This window comes from Numida meleagris, chromosome 5, assembly GCF_002078875.1.
Source record: "Numida meleagris isolate 19003 breed g44 Domestic line chromosome 5, NumMel1.0, whole genome shotgun sequence".
Lineage (NCBI taxonomy): Eukaryota > Metazoa > Chordata > Aves > Galliformes > Numididae > Numida > Numida meleagris.
In genome coordinates, this window is record NC_034413.1 from 60,621,657 (window position 1) to 60,642,698 (window position 21,042).

At 41.3% G+C, this 21,042-nt stretch overlaps 1 protein-coding gene across 3 annotated transcripts; it reads right to left on the reverse strand.

Moving 5' to 3' along the window:
• IQCB1 (IQ motif containing B1) lies at positions 292-20,993 on the reverse strand. Of its 3 annotated transcripts, XM_021398492.1 has the most exons (14): positions 20,870-20,993; positions 20,426-20,630; positions 19,495-19,657; positions 17,735-17,864; positions 15,421-15,514; positions 14,235-14,334; positions 13,554-13,726; positions 11,058-11,170; positions 9,872-9,981; positions 5,731-5,873; positions 5,163-5,311; positions 4,574-4,702; positions 4,055-4,211; positions 292-3,024 (listed from the first exon to the last, which is right to left on the reverse strand). In XM_021398492.1, exons 2-14 carry the CDS (start codon positions 20,526-20,528, stop codon positions 2,795-2,797), a joined length of 1,794 nt encoding a protein of 597 aa, XP_021254167.1. In that variant the 5' UTR covers positions 20,529-20,630; positions 20,870-20,993; the 3' UTR covers positions 292-2,794. The 3 variants fall into 3 exon arrangements, with proteins under 3 accessions (XP_021254167.1, XP_021254168.1, XP_021254166.1); XM_021398493.1 differs by lacking the exons at positions 20,426-20,630; positions 20,870-20,993 and adding an exon at positions 20,266-20,417; XM_021398491.1 differs by lacking the exons at positions 20,426-20,630; positions 20,870-20,993 and having other exon boundaries at positions 19,495-20,257.

Genomic DNA, 21,042 nt, shown 5'->3' on the forward strand with positions numbered 1-21,042 from the left:
AAAAAACAAAAAAAACCCACAGACCTGCCTTCATAAATGGGAATTTTCATTAATTGCAGAGGCCAGCAGTGGATACTGCTTTGCCTCCTACTCTGAAGGGCTGTGTGGTTTTGTTCCATTTGCTGCCATCTTCCTACTCCATAAGTTTCAGGTGGCACCTTTGGCAGCTGCTGTCCCTTACCCATAACTATCAGAGGAATTTGTTTTCCAGATTGCTTAGTGCTGCTGAAGTGGTTGCAGTAGCACTCCCATACAGCTTTACTGAAAGAAAGGAAGAAACGAAACCACATGACAAATTGGTCCGATTTATCACAGCAACAGAAAACTGCAATTCAGCTAAATCACCCCCACAGGCCAGGTTAGCCTGCATCAATATTTAATGACCTAAGCACTGCTGCCTTCACAGCTCCAGCTCTGTCCCTGCCCCACCATGTGCCACCCCCAAGTCGAGGAGGGCACCCCTGCTGCAAGCTAGGCTTTGCCATCAGGCTGCCTGGGTAGGTGTGCTTCATGCCTAAAGAGCCACAGCCAAGTTAAGCCCCATTCCCCACTAGGTCAGCCCACCTGGGCTACATTTATGCCTCTGGGCAATCTCGGCTCTCTGGGCATGCCTGGGAGATGGCAGTGGGAGCAAACAATGGGCAGTATGGAGTGCAAGGCAGAGCCTGGGCAGCTCTGAGTCCCGCAGTGGTGGGAGGGACAGCACCCAGTCAGAAAGGGCACTGCAGAGGGGCCAGCAGCCCTGGGTCTGCTGCTTGGACACGGCTGCACTTCCTCACTGCTTTGCTGCCTTGGTTCACTCAGTCTGTAAAATGGAGATATTGAGATGAACAAAGTAAGAAGAGGCATTCTTAGTTATTAGGGCAGGGGAATTTGCACTGCTGGGCTGGTAATAAATAACCCCACAACTTGAATTCCTCCAGCAAGGCTGCACCTCCCACCCAGCTCTCCATTCACTTAAATTAAAAAAAAGCCATTATCCAGCAAATTGTATATTCCAAAGGGGGAGTTCATTACTCACTCCCATGGCAGTGAGTGGCAGAGGTCATTAACATTACAATAAATGGCTTTTTGGTGAGATGTTCTATAATTCACTTGGTATTTAACACTGGCCAGGGGGCCTCATCTCTTTACATAAAATATATTAGGCAAAGCAACTCTGTGCACATCACCCTGTGCTAAAGAGCTGTTATAATGAGGGTGATTAGGAATAAACATAACAGCAGAGGCTGCTGTCTCAAAATAGTTTGGGTCAGCAGCTATACAGCAGAGGGTACAATGACATGTACAGAGGACAGAGGCAGTGTATTTGCGAGGGAACAGGTGGTTTGCTGCAGTTCAGCAGGGGAAACTGGGCGTTTTCCAGGACTACTGCTTGGTAGCAGCTGGGGAAGATTTCATCCCCAGCTCCTCCAGCTCTGGTGTTCGTAAGGCACCTGGTTTCTGATGAGCATGGTCTAAAACTAATAGCAGGGCTGTGCAGAACATGTAATTCAACAGTCACATGTGAGTGCCCTGGCAAATAATGGATTTTTCCACCAGTTAGCTCTCCAAGAAGGGAGCTGAGAGCCAATTCAGTGCCTTCCAAATCACAGTGCCTGCTAAAAAAATTAACCCAGAGCACAGCTCTTCCTCCTGGCAGCTGCCCAGTTATTAATTTTAACGTATCAGCTGCATCTGAACGGCCTTGGACTTCTGCCTACTATTTCTATTTATTTGTTTTCCATTCATCACTGAAATTAAAACTCAAAACCTTCTAGAGAAGATGGAAAGCAAACATGCCGAAGCAATATTGCTGCCCATACACAATTGGCAGAAACCACTGTGCTTTTTCTTCCTCTGCAGTGTTAAGACTTTCTGGGTCTCTCACCTAATAAATACTTTATTAGTAGTGCAGGCACCTACTGCAGTCTTGTGCTCTCCTTTCTTTCTATGCAGATTGATCAGCAGTGGCCTCTGGCCCTTGGCTATAGGTTTTCACCATGGGACCAGGTCACAGCGATTGTGCTGGAGACCTTTCTGGATTAAATGATATCTGCATGGTTGAAGAAGATGAAGCTGTGGTGCAGATGGCCACGCTGACACTATTGATCCCATTTAACAGTTTGGACTGCGACCATGTTACAATGCAGTGCACTGGCTGTGCAAGAAACTGCGTGCTTTTAAAGGAAACCATATACAGTCTAACAAAATCTTTCATCTTCTTGATTTTCACTTGTTTCTACGCAAGAAGTGGAGGTTCCTCAGACAAAGCTTTGCCTGTGCTGACCGGTGTTGGCTGTTCTACCCTGCAGGAAACACCCAGCCTGCCGCCTGCTTGCCTGAGTTCTTACTGATGTCTTGATTTGTTCTGAATCCATCTTCACCTCAAAGCACATCAGCCCAGGCTTTTACAATGGAGTAATTCTTTATGCACCTGGATGCAAATAATAAGCGAAAACCCCAAAGTTATATACCATCAAAGTTACTAAAAGTAAGTTACAAAATATCCATATTTACAACTGAATTATTTAAATCCTATTTGTAACAGTTACAAAATATCCTTATTAGCAACTACAGTATTTAAATCCTTTCTGTATTAGCACAGTCAATAGGATTTTACTGCTGATGCACAGAAAGATTCTCAATAAGGTAAGTAAAAGAAAACCATGTTCTTTTTCAGTGCTTTGTCTTAGAATTCAAGTGTTTTGCTTCCTTAAAAACACATACAAGTGAATGCATAGTGCAAGGTATGAGTCCGGCTGAATGAGTAACAGATTCTTCTGCCTGTAAATGGATTAGCTTCCACCAATAGCTATAAGGATTTCCTTCCACCAATAAATAGACTTCCAAGTTCTGCATCCAGGGTGTCATCAGGAATGACATCATCCTCCTCAAACTCATCTCCAAGCTTCTTCCACCATGGCCAGCGAGCGTATTTCAGCATAGCATTGTGGGACTCTTTGGCCTTGGTAGCTACAGGGACTGATCGACTCATAAAGACAGCAAGATCTTTTTCTGTGGTCTCTGCTAACTGCGGAGCATCTGTAAGAACAAGGAGAAACAGGTTTCTGTATTTTGTTTCTTACGCTGCAGTTTTATGAGTATCTTATACAAAAAAATAAAGATCACTTCTTTCTTTCACCTTCTACTGTCCTAGGTCACTCATTTCCCCTTGCTGACATTACAATTTTATTGCTATGTGATAAACCAGATTGGAGAAGCAATCCAAATTAAGGCTAACACAAAAAAAGTAAATACAGAACAGGGAGAAGGAGGGAAAGCAGGACTACATCATTCAGCGATAGTGGTGTTACCCATCAAACTGAGTTCTCATGAAACTATGACCTAAGAGGAGCTCCTGGTTGCTGATGCTGGATCAGCTCTCCTGGCACAGGGTGATATCAGCGTCGTGCTTCCACCGCTCTGGCACAGCAGAGCTGCGTATTCACTGCCTGGGGGCCCCAGCACAATGCAAGTGTGCTGCTGATTTGTCTGTTCAGGCAGCACTGAGCTGCAGTGGCACATCATGTGACAGACTAAGTAATGGAATTCAGTAACTTGCTGAATTTTGTCCTGCTTGGGTGCTCTCTGCTGGCTGCAGTTTGCTATTCTCGTTCGCAATCCCAGCTATGTGGAATTTAGATAGCACAGTAGTGAATTCTGTTTCAAGTAAAGCCAAGCCAGTCTAAATGAAGACATGCCTCAAAATTCATAGCTCAAAGATTTCCCTTTTCATCTGAAGAAAACAAGAAAATAGAACAAAAAACAGTAGAGGAAGAGGTTGAGTAAGATGCCCTTAAAAATGTTTATGGCTTTTACAAGGGCCATTGTTTTTGTTGTGAGAACACCAGAAAGACTTCTAGCAGAAAAATAAGCAGCTCCTTGAAAAGCAGACATACATTTAGAGCAATACTTGGATAATTTCTAATAAGGCCTCTAAATCTCAACATCAGACGTATGGCAAAGGAAGAAGGCTATTTCAGTTTTCAAATAAGACTGTTCCCTTTAATTTTCTTTCCAAATTAGTTTAATCCAAATGCTAATTAAAACTATGACCAGAGCAGTCACGTACTCATCAGCAGCTCCACATCAGTGTTGACCTGAGCCAGTAACGTCTCTCTCCGCTGTGCTGCTCTCTGATCCAGCCTGCTTCTCAGCAGGAACTGTGCCAGCTTTTCCTGGGCCTGCATATGTAATTCTTTACTCATTTCTTCTGACATTTGGGAAGCCTGGGGGAAAATAAAAGTTTGTTACCATGAAGATCCATTAATCTGCTGGGGGCAGATTAATGTCCAAACAAGGAATACAAATGCTGTTCTTAATTGTTAACTTAATCATTTTGCTTCCTCTGGAGCTCTCTCCAGCCTGTCTACCAAGTATATGTAATTTTCCAATTACAGTTTGTTTTGACCTTTTTTATTCAATTAATAGTTTAAATCCCCAATATTGAAGTACCTTGCTCTCAAACAAGCAGGATTAATATAGGCATACCTCACATGGATTATCTCGATCAGAATTTATGAACATACCTCATCCCTACAGTATTTTACATTGCATCATTAATGGGAATTATGAAATGACTAAAACAGACCGGATGCAATTTGATGTAGTCATCCACCTTCTGCTGTAGAGCTAGTCTCTGCTCATCAGTCAGTCCTTTGGGATCTTTCCAGGGAGAGAGAGCTCTCTTTCTTCTTTGCTTTTCCAAGAACTTACAAGCCTTTGAAAAGAACATATGAGAATATGAGAATCATAGACAGGGAGTTTGTCTCACTTTGCAATACATCAGTGAAAGAAAAATGTCTTAGCACTGCACTCCTTAAAACATAACTTTGGCTATAATATCAAAAAGGCAACATAAAATGGTCATCATGAATACTAAATAATGTTAGAACACTCGTAATAAATGATCGACTTATCTGTGGTGTAGCAAAATTCCAGCCTTTGGTTTCAAAGTGGTAGCTCACATTTTAGTTAGAAGATGGATTGTATCACACTTCTATCTCATGCAAGGTTCAACCTCTCTAGGCAACTTGCAGCTATAGATTATCATCCTCTGCACATTTTTTGAATAAGTTATAGCTTTATCAACATTAAGAAAAGTAAACAAATCTTTTTGGGAGGCATCAAAATACTGCACTCAGTCCTATCTAATTTTAGAGCAAAGTTTATATACTTACTGCTCTCTGAATGATGACAGCTGCTTTATACTCCTTAAGAGATTGTTTCTGTTGATGAAAATTTCTTCTTGCTCTATACCCTCGCCAAAATCTCTGGATAGTTAATGCTGATTTCACCTCCATTTCCTGCATGTATTTATTCATCTGACCTACCAATGTGAGAAAAATCCAGTTATAAGACCGTGCTTTGAGATCTATCAACAATTTACACTTTTAATCCTTAAACTAGACAATATGAAAAAGCTTGGGCACTATCAGTTAAATATCCTTCCTCAAAGGCCCACTAGCTGCAGGCCATTTCTCAGAGAAGACTTGTAGATGCAACAGAGCTTTATATACAGAGGCTCTCCTTTTCTCCTGTACCATTTTGAAGGCAGCAGAACTCAATCAGTAGTTACCGAGCCCTTGAAAAATTAGCATGCTCTTGGTCAGGTAATCAGGTGAGGAAAAGAGATGGTGAGACTACAGTGCAAACAGACATGCAAGATTAGGAAATACATTTGAGGAAAATGTTCTTAAAGAGACCCAGACAGTTTAATCTTCTGAAACACTTTAATGTAAATCATACTGGGATGGATTATTTCCAGTAAGGCCAGCTGTCTTTCATGGAAGAGTCTCATGGCCCTCTGTCTCTGAAGTTGCATTTGCAGCTTTAGGGCCTCATCTTCCTTCTGTTTTTTCAAATGCTGAAGCTCCTGTTCTCGTTTAGCTCTACAATACACAAATACATTAACAATTAGCTTAAATTGTACATTTCTTAAAAGAATCTCTTCCTATATTGAATGGCCCAGCAGCTGCCAAGCCAGCTGCTGGCTGCAGGACTACACCAAGAGACAAGATGTTACCTGCAAACTAACAAATTACCACACTACCCGTGAGCAGGACAGTGTGAGCCAGAAACCCAATTTGTTATCAAATCAAAAGACACGTTTTTATGTAGGATATCGTTCTAAGCACACTAAAGAGAGTAATGCTTCACATGGGACATTCACAACTAAAGTGAACTAAAACAACTGTTTTGCTTCCATCATCTGGGGCAAAGGTAAAGCAACACTAGATAACTGCTCTAGTATGTATCTTTTCCAATGCATCCATCAGTGTGCATGGCACCTGCTTTCCATTATATTTACTGTTATTTTTGTACAGGCTGCTAAAGTAGATTAGAATGTTGGTTGTTAAGGTTCACTTCTTAAATCTTGAAAGATTTTTTCTCCAGGAAATACACAATGACACATTTTCTCCACCAATTTTGTTAACAGAACACTAAGAAAAGAATCTTCAAGCAAATTCTTCATCTATACTGGCTGCTGTAATTTGATGTTAGGATGTTGCCCTGCTCTGCTTGGCATTGGAAACGCCCCAGTAAATGTTTCACAAATCAGACAACTAAAAACTCTGCAACTGGCCCTTGAGTGTTTAGGCTAATAATATGCATTAATGCTAAACATGCTCATATATCTATACCAATAATTATTGAGACCACTTGGACGTGGTCTCAGTGAAGCTGGAGGAGCTGTGAGTTAGGGCTCCCCCTCTCTCCCCTCTCTTGTCCCAGCAGACCTGACAACCTCATTAGCAGCTTAACACTCAAGATTAAGAGCTCCCCCCACGATGAGGTAAGGGTGGAACTCCTTTTCCTATTGCAGTAAGATCACTAGCCTGCTCAGGGCCTGAGTTCCTCCACTGGACCCACAGCTGGGAGTTCTGCTCTCCTCTAGCACTTTAATAGGGACAATAAAAAGGGGCACTGGGAAAAGGAACAAATAGAGTGTAAGCATAAAGGATGAGGAGGAGGGGAGAAAAAGGCAGTAGGCTAGTACCAGTGCCCAGAAGTTTTGGTATCACTGCACATCACATACCTCTAGACCCACAGTACCACTGAGATAACAGTGTGCTTCCTCATCTCTAGCATAAAATTAATCATAAGTTTTTCCATCAACTATAGTTTCTCCTCAGTCCCTGTAACTTAATGGGGAAAGATAGGATGGAAGCTATTATGTTCTGGATTTAAAGATCTGGCTTGAACTGATAAACACCATCATCTAAGAGACCATAATCCTCTTATGACAGCAACGCAGACTCTAAGTGTGCCCACACATCCACCTACAGAGACAAATCACAATATATACAATAACATCAGAATGGGCTCAAGGTTTTCAGCCCACACTTTTCTGTAAATGAGAGCCCTAAATTTTGCATTTTTAATACAAGAAGGCACATACTATACTTCTAAGCTGAATGATGTCACAGGATGAAACAGGACTTTTGATGACATTTTCCTAATAAAACTATCAACACTTTTCCCTAGAAACGTTTATGAGCTCCACTAGGTGGAAAACGACAAGAATGTTTTCTGAACTCCTCAGATCTGTGAAGCTACCAGTAGTATTAGTCAAGTATGTGAACGTTTACTTCCCAAGTAGACTGTAAAACACACATTCTTCTTCATTCTCCGTTTCTCCTAATGATAAGCCACATTTGTTTGTACAAGACCACACTAACCAGGAAATATCTCTGAACAGAAGTACAACACACACGAAGATCCAAGCTTTCTTCAGCAGTTCATAGCATGGATTAACCTCCTCTGATCATCTACATGCACATATACATTCACACACACACATACACATGATTAATACAAATTATTGCCATTTTAACAGTTCTACGATTAGTTGCATAAAAGTGAACTGACTTCATGGAGAGACTGCAGGCTTTAATATTCACTGAGGAGACATTTGTGAAACCAGAGAGTTTCAGAAGTTTGTAACTTGTAGAGTTCAAGATCTTCCACTGCAGCTGCAGGTGAGCCAGATTTGGAGTTTCAGCCTCAATAGTATTTAACCACACTTGTCCTAAAATAAATCCATGAATAAAACCAAACCCTGACTGCTAAAAATTCAAAAGGCCACTTGAAAGCTTTTCTAAAATAATGCTCACAGTATTCCAAACATTATTTTGATTTTTCAGCATAACTCTAAGTGCAGCTTTGACCTAGATAGAAAAAAAACCACCACTGGAGCTGTACAGCCTCTGTATTGTACTGAGTACACTGGGACTGCCATGAATAAATGACTAAAAATATTAACACATTTCTATTCTTCTCAAAGTTAAACAAACACATTCAAAAGTCAATTTAAATGATTCAGGAACTGCTTATTTATGATGCATGTGCTAATGCTTGCACTACTGAGAAAATGGCACAAGAAAGTTAAGCAGCTGGCTGATTGCCAGTAGCCTGGCCACCCTCTCCCTTCTGCTACACCTGATCCCATCAGGACTTCAGGACATGTTTACTTCATGGTGGAATTTTTAAAGAGTTAACTGTGAAGGAGTTAACTGTTCTGCCACTAGTACATCATCTTCTAATGCTGTTTAGTGCAATCCAATGCTACAGTGTCCCACACTTTCAGTTTTCCATATGCTGTACATTTTTACACTGAGGCATCACAGAACTAAGAGGTTTTTTTCACGGAGAAGAATTTTGGCAGCTGGGAAAGGGACAGTTGGAGCTTTTGGCACCACAAGTGGCAATTTGGTACTGCTGGAAAAGCACATTGTTTGGATGTTTTTGCTAAAAGAATCTGCAGTGAAATAGCTCATATTGGCATTACATTACTTCTGTGTTTGACAAAATACAGCTGACAGGAAAAAGGCATCTTTCAGATGGAGGACCTCTGGGTCAACCCAAGAACACTCCCTATGACACAGAACAAATCCTTGGGAAAGCTACACATTTCCAAGGACAGGAAGCAATGGGAACGGCCACCTAAGGTTCATCACAGACAAATCACGTATGACCAGCCTGATGGCCTTCTGTGATGACTGGCTCTGTGGATGAGGAGAGAGCACTGAGTGTCATTTACTTGGACTTTAGGAAGGCTGTCATCAGTCTCCCAAGCACTACAGGGCAGGGCTGACACTCAAAGGAAACTCCACAGACACAGAAAATGGGTCAGCAGAAACCACATTAAATTCAAATGGGAAGTCCTACACCTCATGAATCATACAGGTTGGGCCCTGATTACCTGGACAGCAGTGTCACTGAAAAGAACCTGGGGATCCTGGTGGATTACAAGCTGAACGCAAGCCAGCAGTGCGCCCTTGCAGTAACAAAGACTAGCTGCATAGTGTGCTGCACTTGCAAAAGCAGAGACAACAGGTCAAAGAAAATTATTTACACAGCTTTACGCATGCACTCCAGAGGGGACACCTGTAATACTGTCCATACTTTACTGGGTCACCCCGCAGAAGACAGATATTGACTAACTGGAGGGAGAATGGTACAGAGCATATGGTATAAGTTCAGCCTAAAGGAAGGGGAATCTAATCTCTGTCTTTCACTGTCTATAGAGAAGATACACCCAGATTCTTACAAGTGTGCAGAAGAAGGACAAGAGTTAGTGGTAAAGAGCTGTGATAAGGAACATTCCCACTACTCTAATGGAAGAATTCTAATGGAACATGAATCACGCAGCACCAGGCCAGGGACTGAGTGAGATGGTGGGTCTGCATCCTTGGAGACCTCCACAACTGCATACAGCCCTGAGCAGCCAGGTCCTGTTTTAAGGTTGGCCCTGAATTTAGCATGGAATTGCATTATACGCCCTCAATTTTTCCTGAGATTCTGTGATGTGAGAAAAACCAAACCAAACACAAACAAATCTTATCACACTATTCTCTAGTGCTTTTTACAAAGCAATACTGTTTACCTGAAGTTTCTCTGCAAAGTTGTCACTGCTTGAGGCAGCTTTTTCAGCCTTCTTCTTGTCTGAAACCCCTTCCATGTTGCCTGTATTATACAAGCTGCTTGATGCTGTCTCTGAAATGTATAAAATAGTTAGCAGAATATTTTCTCTGCATATAAAAACACATTATTATTGTTTGCATCTTTGGAACAATCTCAGCATTTGGTCAAACCTCATCAGTTTTCCAATGTGCTGAAATGCACAGTATTTATAACAGTGGGGGGCAGTTAAGGTCTTAGACAATTATTATCACACAACTCGTGTTGGCTCCAAAGGCAGCTAATCTGATCATTTGGATCAACGCTGCCTTTGGTAAACAAATGAATCCACAGCACAAGTATTTATTAGCCACATAACTGCTATTATGAATTTTTAAATTAAAAGTATCTGAAGCACTTGATATTTCAAGTGCCAATTCAGTCAAAATACCTTCACTAGAAAGAATGGAAAGACAAGTCTGGAGAAGTAACTGTAGGAAATATTTACATTTCCAGTACAATCAGAAGTTGCAACAAATATGAAAGAAAAAAATTATATTCTTAAATGGTGTTTTTTCCAGGGAGAAGAAAACACACAGAACTCCCTGCTGTGCTTAAGGTGAAAGCAGGTCTCTGCAAACACAACTCCTTTGAAGCACTCTCTCTGAAAACCCTGCATATAAAATTTCAGTAAGCTCATAAAACACACACTTGCTCTTTGATTGGAAACACAGCCCAGGCAATGCTCTCACTAAACATTTTCCCTGTATGACTCTTAATTCTACCTGAATGCTCCCAAGAATTCAGGAATCTAAATTTATAACACTGATGTGAGACAAGAAGACACAATTATTTTTCTTTTACAGTTAACAAAAATTATCTTTTCCCCTATGATTGCATAAAAATTCACACTGCATCGTGACTAGGCAAAGTCAATTTCTCAAGCCATTCCCAGTGTCCATTCCTCAATAACTGGAATTTCTTGAGATCGTAAAAATGAAAGAGAAAAAAAATAGAGTGAATTGGAAATTAAAAAAATCCACTGATACAGTGAAAAAAGTAGCACAGGCATTGAAAATCTTGGACAAAGTAATATAGTAAATGCATTTATATATATATAAATCACACATAACTACAAATTCATATTGGAAAGTCTCATTAAAATTCAGCACCTGCATTTCCCCTTTTCCATTGGATTTTTCCAAGCATAGCAAGTCCAAAAGTTGACTGAGATCCCTGTCAAATCCTTTGCCAGTCCACTGTTTACTTAAAAGCACATTTAATCCTAAGAAAGAGAGAAGAACCATGCAATACTGCAAAGGCAAATTTTTCTTTCCACAGTTTTAAACAATTTTCAAATAGAAAAATCAAATCTGATTCTAAGTGTAAAGGAAGACTAGACTGAAGCTGAACGAGATCCCTCATCTTTGAGTTTTCATATTATCACTGACTATCTGAAATCATCATAGAAAAATACTATAGTTTTGTATGGACAAGTCATTATCGCGTCTATGTAACTGGCAGTTAAATTAGCAAGGTATTTCCAATGTCTTATCAGTATAGCATTGTAAAGTACTAAAAGAATGGCAAGCACTATGTAAGTGCTAGGTTTTATTAGCACCACTTTCATATTTTTCATAATAAAATCTATTTAGTTATTAATGGAATTCTTTGCTGCCTTATTTGTACAGCATAATCTCACTGTGGCTACCCAAGTGTCCAATCTCTGGCACAAAACAGCTTTTTAGTTACATAGTAGGGAAAAGTACCCTTGTGCTCCCCCACAACACGCACACTCCCTGTGCTGCACATAGAAGAACACATAATACACAGTTACATGTGTTTCTTTAGATCTCTACCAGACAAATCCCAGAGCTACAGAGTGCTTCAGAGAGCTGGAGGGAAAAGGAAGGAAGACAGGCAATAGACATGTAATTGGACGGCCTCCTGAAGAACTGCAGATTTAAATAACTTCTATCTTCAGATCATCGGCTATGAACATATTCACGTAGCCTGGTTACACAAAGCAGTTCCCTCACGGAAGTCCTGCAGGTCTGACATAACTCGTTTCTCAATTTCTGTACAGACTACACAGCCACGTGCAATTTCCACTACTGGCACGTTGTACAGGCGTGCCTCTCAGATGTGCCAACCCATGCACATAAAAAAAACAGGCCCTCCTGCAATCCTGTAGTAAAGACCAAGCTAGTCTTGGAGATGGGAGGTTTGGGGGATTTCCTCGTTTCCAGCAGGTTGCCTCTACTGACAGAAATCTTACACTGAAGTACCTCATACTGGCAACAGCTCTGAAGCACCATGTAGCCAAGTTACCCCAATGAGATGGCCAGGCAGTGGAAATGCTGCAGTGCTCACTGTTGCTGCTGTTCCTCAAACTATCTAAAAGATTTCAAAGCCTCAATGAAAGTTAACACGAGGACTCTAACAGAAAAGATTTTTTTTCTTAACAGAAGCAGTAAACATATACAGAAAGATCGAGAGTTTCTGAATGCATGGGGCATTTTGTTGATATTGAACAAAATAAACTATAACCTCTAAAGCATAATTCTTTGACGGAGATTTACACCTTTTTAGAGAAGCCAGCATTCTACTGCTGGGATGACCAGAATATCACAGCAGCTTCACAAGAAGCCACAATATTACATCAGCCTTGGGCATGTCTGTTTCACACTGCAAGGAAGCCCCCTCAATTCTATAGGCAATAACGTGGGAAAGCTGATTGTTAAATGCAGAAATTTATCTGGCTGGTACTACCTACCACGTAGTCTGCAAAATTGTAAAAAAGAGAACTGCACCTTTTTGTCCAGCATATCCAATTCTTATTGCTCTTCTCCTAAAAGGACAGAGACTTCATAAAAGTAGCTTTGATCACCAGTAATAACCAGAACATAAAAGACCTGGCAAACATCAAATTCTCTTTCTTAAGTCTCCATGGACATGGCAGCCTAGGTCAAAAGGGTCCCTGCTAGGCTGGAGACAGAAACATTAAATGGGATACCACGTTAAATAACGAAGAGCATAGAACAAATTATATGCATGCTCAGTTTCCTCATCTAAAGGCATCAAGATAAAACGATTAACTACTGGCATGAATTCTTGGAAAGAGTTCATTCTAATCACTTGGACATCAAAAGACAGTCAGCTCCTCAGTAACAGTACAGCATTTATCAGATAATCAGACTCATAATGACCAGGGTCAGAAGTTGACTTTAAGTAAAACTTTCACACTTCTGGAGTAGTGAGGTTTAGCACACTAGCAGGCATTTGACATACAGCTCTTCGTGAGGCAGTATAGATGCCCCATTCCTAGGACCTCTCAATATCCAGCCTTCACAGGAAACAAAAAAAAAAATGGAGAACATCACACAGAGAGAAGTAAAGCCCATCCAGTTAGAAGTGACAAACTACAGCTAGAAGAGACAAGCTGCCACATGCAGAGCTTTCAATACACAGAAGCAGATAAATCTAAGAGGGGCAGCACCTTAAATTACAACAATAAATGAACAGAGGAGAAGGAAAAGAAAACAGCACTGCAGTTTCCATCTGTACTACATCGTTACTGAACCAAGACAGCACTGGCTAAACTCCACCTTTGTATTTTTATCGTGGATGCAAGGAGGCTGAGTGATTGGTTCCGCACATTCACAAACCTTTGTAGTGAGTTGCCAGTAACTTCAGGAGCTGCTTGCAACATTTTCCCATCAGCAACAGCAGTTTCGTAGCAGCGTTTCCTATGACAGGATTGGTGGAAGATGAAAGCTTATAAACAAGTTCATCCAATACAGAGTGCAGGATCTCTTCATCAACCTGAAGCAAGACAGAACTTTATATATAAAAAGGGGGGGGGGGAGGGGAGGAGAAACAAAGAGTTAGTTACAAACTGTCAGGTTTTTAACACTGAATTCCTATTATAGATGTCCTCAGGTATTCAGCAAGCCAGCATACTCAACTAACTGGACCAGCAATCTGATCCAGGGCGCAAGGAAATGGAACTGAAGAGTCATTTTTCTTTTACGCTCCTTTTTCTCCTGCAATGAGTTGATACTCCCATGTTTATTCCAGTTAAACAGAGAAAACAAATGTTGCTAACTCATTTCTCACTGCCTTTGACTCGGTGGCAGAAGCAGTGCTACCATTTCAACCAATTCCCATTCCCTCATTTTAACAATGGGATAAACAAAATATCTGATCTTCCTATTTCTGCAGCAAAGACTAGGAAAAAAAAAACACACTAGGGCTCTTGTATATGAAAAGTTCTACTTTACAAAGCAGTAATGAATAGAGTTTGAAATTTAAAATTCGGGAAAATCAGTGACATAAGAACAACTAACCTATTGACCCCCAAAATGCTGTGTAAAACCGACATCATTATAACTGCTGTTTCAACGTTGTCTGTTATTAGCAGCTGCAGGAAGTGATCATTTTGCAGCACTGCAAGAAAAACAAACCAACCAACAAGAAATCACACAGTAAGAATCACAGGCTTTAAAATACTATAAAACAAATAAGCTTCATCATGAAACATAAGTCATAGCAAGTAAAACCAGACACTGTTTCTGGAACAAACGTCATCTTTTATAGTTCTTACACTGAAGCTTACTGGAATAAGTAAACTATTTCAACATAAAAAAAAAACCAACAAACATGCTGAGCTCTGCTTTTCTGCCCTCGGATATCCTTTAGGCACTGGAACTGAGATATAACAAAAGCTTTAAAACCTCTTATGTTACACTAGCACCAGTTTCTCATTACACCAGTGGAATTTTATCACTGGGGCAACAATATCCAGAGAAGATAAGCACTTTGACCTTAGCAGTTTGTTAAACCAGCTTTGTTTAATGCAAGTCCACTGATGTCACTGAAGCACCATCTCTTTTTTTTTATTCCAGTTCCAGTCTACATACATAGAAAGTTTTCTGTCCATTTGTATTTTTAGCTATGTATCTCATAATCTTTAATGTACTGTTTTCTGTTAGAAGCAAAAGCAAATTCTGCTTTTCATTGTGAACTAAACATCAACATGCTCAACACTGGCTTAATTTAAACTTTATTTTGGTCAAAAGTGCTAGTAAAGTTTGTTAGATTCTTGTAACAAATTATGGCGTGGCAACAAATTGAAAAACCCATTTTCAGTTTGTCCCCTGCTTCATGTCTTTCAATGTACTTCTGTCAAATTTCTGCATATATTAATCACAGACAAGTGAGAAGTTCTGAAGTACCTTCTCACTAAATAAATACCTGCTTTTTTAAAGGTACTACATTACACAGGGAAATTTCAGGAAAACGCTTTTACTGTTTGTTTCTAAAAGACTAGAAATACAATTCCAGTATTTTCCTTTACTGGATCTTTTACAATCTAAATACTGCTGTTCCTGTAGAATGGAATACTTTAATAGACTGCTTTAACATCTACAACAAATTAGAAAACTAGGTGGAGATTGGCTTACGACTGTCTCTTGACACCTTTATTTGCTCTGAACAAATACTCAAGTGTTTTCTGCGTTAGTTTTCCCTTACCACACTCTGTTAGCTGAATGTGCCCACCAAACAGCCAGCAGATGGCATCAGTTACTGTTTGGAAATAGCGTAAAAAATCTTGTTTTTCTTCATCCTAAACAAGAGAGAAGTAAAAAAAAAAACATGCGTATGTATCTTCCTACTACATCATGATACAGCAGGAAGTCTTGTATACATCAGCTATTTGGAAACCAACTATACCAACTGCACAAAGTAGGTTGGTCAAACCATGGGAACCAGGCAAAACAACTTGCAAGGCCAGAGATCAATCAACAAAATCTAAACATGCTAGAATAAAGCATCTACTCCTGAAATCTTTGTTACAGGGAGAGAAAAGGCTTGTTGAATCCTTAAAAGTAGAGGATAGTATGGGAGGGCTAAGAAGATAAATGACAGGTTAATACAAATGAATCCCAGATTTGATTCACAAAGTAGTAAATACGTTATTTAAGACTATAGCACAGAAACAATGGGTACAAACCAGGCAAAGATACACTTAACAATTGACAAGGTTCCTGTGAACTGTCACGGTGAGGCTTCAGAAGCACTTCCTAGTTGGTCTGGCAGCAAATACCAAACCTCTGTTAGAGCTGCAGTTTGATCAGTTTACCAAAACAGAATAGACATGCTTGCTTGTGGTAACACTGCACTGGACACAACGGCCAGGAAGAATCCAAGCTTTAATGTAAACACACACACAATTTGGAGTTTGTAATCCAGGTACAATCCACAGGCCACTGGAGATCAAAAGTCTACATGAGTGGATAGCAAAGTGATTTGGTGACAAATGTTATTTTAAAGCACTTAGTCTGCTATCTCCCATATTATTGAGCCTCCACCAGTGAAACTCTGGAAAGTCACTTCCTAGATCTGGGCACTAAGTTCCAGCTATTAGTCATGGTTTAACTATGTATTTGGTACTTACTGAACGAGAGAGACAAAATAGCAGTAGGAAGTTAAGGCATAACACTATCTTTGGTGTGTTTGGCAATAAGTCAGTTTCCGAAAACTATTTTAGTACTTCCCTTTACTTCAAAAACTTGTACAGAAAGTGAGTGAGGACAGAATAAACTACCAGCAGAGTGGGATTTTTGAGGTTCCAGTGAGCAAGCATCAAATCTGGGTGCCCAGTCACCCCTGAGACAAGATTTAAAAGCCAAAATACTAACTATAACGCAGACTGCATTTGCATTCAGAAGTAATCTTTGCCCACAAGCATGACTCAAGTAGCATGCAGGCTGAGACATAATAAGAAAGTGCAGGGGAAATTACATATTGCAGATAAGACTGGAGTCTCCTGGGATGTCGTTCAGGAAGCTTGCTTCTTAAGCACTACATGCACTTCTAAAGTATTGAACAAACAGAAAACACGTCACTCTACTGATTCTTTCTGAGAAGTGATTACGTATGTACTGTCCAGAACAAGACACTGTAGGGAAACTTTGCATAAGTGCAAGAAGTCAGTGAGACAAGAAATGAGATACAAAGGAGAAACAGGAATAATAAATGAAACTGTTAGTGAGACAAGAAATGAGATACAAAGGAGAAACAGGAATAATAAATGAAACTATCAGAATCCAGTGGGTTGGTTATTTAAATTATCATTATTTTTTTTTTTGCTGGTTCCGTCAGTCAGAATGCTTCAAAAGCATAAGGGAATATAACTGGGCAAAACCCTTCCTCTCCACAAAGGACAGCAATGTGAGAAAACATTCTCTTCTGCTAAAACACAAAGCCTGCCTTTAGGGTTCCCAACATGCTGGTTCAGAGGCAGTGGGCATTTGGGGAATTTTTTGCCATTTTCACTTTAGAAGTTCTGTGTCAAAACAAACTCGGACCTATCTGACCTAAAGTCTTAAGTCTTCCTAAACCATACTTTCTTTTTTTTGTAAAACTGAATAAAGCAGTGAGAATAAAGCAGTTACAAAGACTGAGCTAATTACACGCCGACTTTAAAAGACATTACCGTGACTGGGATGCTGTTTTTTAAAGCTTTTTTTTTTTTCTATCTTACTGCTCTAATTCTTCTGTCTTACATATAATTGCATCCTCCCTAAAATCCTCTAAAATTTCTGAAAAGCAGTAAGGAAATTCTCAATCTATGGTAACAAACTTGTTTTGGCACGTGTAATGGACTGAACACTCCAAGAGGACAGACTTCAGTTTCAAAGCTACAGAAAGAAAAATTATTTTTATTTCTGGAAAATAATTTTTCATAATACAGCATCCCTAAAATAATACCTTACTTATACAATATATGCGTTCAGAAAGTTTACAGAGATTCTCTGCTCTTTTGATTATGAAATTTAAATACCTTGATTGCTCGGATAAATCGCACTTGGAGGCGTCTTCCCAAAAACAGCAGGTTGTCTACAGCTGAAGGAAGAAATTTCTTGTAAAATTCCTCAGGATCCTCTTTCACCTCTAGTCCTACACAACAATGACTGAAACGGGAAAAAAAAGAAGTCAACCTGAATAGTCGAGGGCCTGTTTGAACAGTTTTGAATGAATGTCATATCATCAGAGAAGAAATGCTTCACTGAAATGGGACAATTCCACACTGAACAACAGTTAACTGCTGTGACCAGCTCCATGATAGCTGCCTCAGAAGGAACAGTAATCACTGGCAGGCTGGAGACAGCAAGTATAATGCCACTTCTTAGAGAACGCCTCAGTTTAAAACATATCCAAGGCACTTCTGCCTTTATCTTCGTGGGTTCTGTTCAGACTTGTTCCATATGTTAGGAAGGGAAGGGCTCTGATGGTCATAAGGAAAAGAAACAAAGGTACACAGAGACCTGATAAGGGAAAAGAAAGTACGATGAAGTTGGTGCAGATCACATGACAAAAAAGTACACCAAAAAGCTATCACCTTACCACAAAAAATTCTGTGAATCTGCCTACAGCTTTCCTCTAATTGAGGAATACACGTGGGCTACAAATCAGTTCTTCAGATCTCAGTTTTCTCACTTTACTCACCACAAACACGTCGGCCATTTCTGAAAGGCCACTTACAAGGAACTGCAATTTTTACAACTGGGAATTTTTTCAAGCCTGTATTCCACACCGATGCGAGTGTAACTAAAATGTCTTTCTAACTTCTTACAAATTTTGCTTCCTGACATCTTATCTAATCTTTGTTAGCTTTCTGTGAACACGTACGTGTACAGCTTTGCTTACCTAAGCCCTGTGAAAGCACATTCTAAGCATGAAGCTCAGATTCATCTAGTTGCAAAAGGACATTTTTACAACCAAAATAAATCTCAGTTTTCTCTGCAAACCAAAACAGCTTATAAGAGTTGATTTAAATATCATGCAACCCCGGTGATAAATCTTGCATCTCTTAGTGAAATTCCCTGCATTAAAAATTCATTTTGCAGATATGACATAAATAAGAGATGGTTGCCTAATTGCTTCATGCCTTAGAATTTTGCTCTCTAGTTAAGCCAAAATCAAGTACAACTTGGGGAATATTTATAACTCATTATTTTTCCTGACATCAAAAATTGAGATTGGATCATTGGGATTTGAGTTTTAAGTTGGCTTATTTACTAGCTAGGAATTAAACTTCATTATGCCATTCTCTCAACACCAGTACATCAAGCTATCCAGTCTGTAAGAATAATGTCCTCTGTTACATTTAAAATGTAAATAGATATTTATATGGAGCCAAGCCAAGCTGAAAGTCAATCAAGCTGAAATTTTTGGAAAAGAAATCTAAATGGATCTTTTTTTTTTAATAACTGCAATTAAAAATTAGTAATTACTTGATAAAAACTGTGACACAGATGAGTACTAATCACACAAAAAAGGTAAACCCAACACAAAAACTGTTCCCACCAAACAGTTTACCCCGTTCAATGAAACACAATGAGGATGAATTAAACAGAGCCAATTAGGCTATGCCTGATCCCTCTGCTCTTGACTGCTCCCTGCACTTTAACCCTGGCCTTTCCTGAACAACAAGCCTTGTTCTGGATGGCAGCCAACGTATTATAGCTTCAAAAGAAAGAGAGCAAGATGAAAAGCCACAAACAAAACAAGAAGAAAACTTCTTGGCACTTTTTTTTTTACCTTATTATCTCTGCAAGCTGGGCAGCAGTAGCCCAGCCTCCGTGCAGCCGAGAGCAATCTTGTCTAAGGACCAGCATGCAGTAGTGAATCAGATCATAAAAGTATATGTCTTGCTTAATTTTCTTGGACCCCTGATGTCCCAAGGAAGCACTACTTAAAATTTCTGTGGGAAGAAAGCAGGAGAGAGGGGAAGCATAGGAAGATGGGAAGTGAAGGGAAGCATAAGATTCTGCTGTACTATTTGCATTTTTTTTCCCAAATGTAAGAGGAATACATATACACAGAGCCAGGATGGAGGTAATTCTAAAAGTCCTAACAACAAAATATTTTATCAGCATTTTTCACGCACGCACCTACAGCCTGCTTGCTGGACTGTATGACAGTCGGGAGGATAGCTGAATTTAGCTTTCCATTTTCTCATTGCACATTTAGTTGCAAAACAAATGTTATCTGGGATGTAGCCCACTGGCAGGAACGTCCTAGGCCAGAGAAAGCCACAGGCACTGCCAGACGTATGGCTCCCTTATAATTACATCCCGATTTAGAACAGGGCCCAGCTTGTTCTTGCCTTTCCCACGAGGAGTGGCTGCGGCAAAGGCACGGCAGCAAGGAGAGCCGCACCGAGCTGGGACTGAGCTCCCGGGCGAAGGCTGACAGAGCTCCTGCTGGCGGTCACAGCCCCGCCGCCTGAGGGAGAAATGAGGCTCGGAGCAGCACCGGCCTACACACAGTGCCAGCGGGGAGCTGACTCTTTGCACTTCCTCCCTTTACCTTCAGAAGCTAAACGCTGTCAGAACAGCCACGCCGTCGCCTTCGCAGAACTGCCAGCCCTGCCACCGCCATTCCAACCAACCTGCTGAACCCAGGGAGGCGGACGGGCCGCCCACACCTCCCCACTTATCCTTTTGACTTTACAAGCGGAACAGATTACCCTTTAACTTCAGTAGCAGCCCCGGCACGTCCCGCTCGCTGCTCTCAGCGACCCGCGCAGCCAGGGCCAGCACCCGGGGGTCCGCCGCCGGGCCCGCGGCCATGGGGCAGGGGCGGCCCTCAGCACCATACGGGCCCGCGCACTTCAGCGGGGGGTCCTCGGGGCCCAGCTCCCGCGCCGTCAGCTGGAAGCACGCGCTCTCCCACTAGGACGGAAACAAACGCGAAGGAAGCCTCCCGCCGCCTCCCGAGGCCTACGGCTACAGACCTCGGGAGCTCCGGCAATCCCCTCAGCCCCGGGGCGCGGGGCAGGGCCCAAGCACAGCGGCGCCCCACGGGGGGCGAGGGGTGACGGGGGGTGACGGGGGGTGACTGGGGGCGACCGATCCCGCCCCCCCGACCCCCTCCCTTCCCGGCCGTGTGGTCGCGGCCGCTCTCCACCAACCAGAGCGCTGCCCTGAAGGAGGAGGGGGTCATTTGCATATCCGCGTGCCGGCGGCGCCTCCAACGCTCCCCCAGCTCGTGGAAACCTACAGGGCGGCCTCCTGGAGGCGCGCCGCAACGCCCAATCCGCGCTTACGCTGCTCGGTGACGCACGGCGAGAGGGGCGGAGCTACG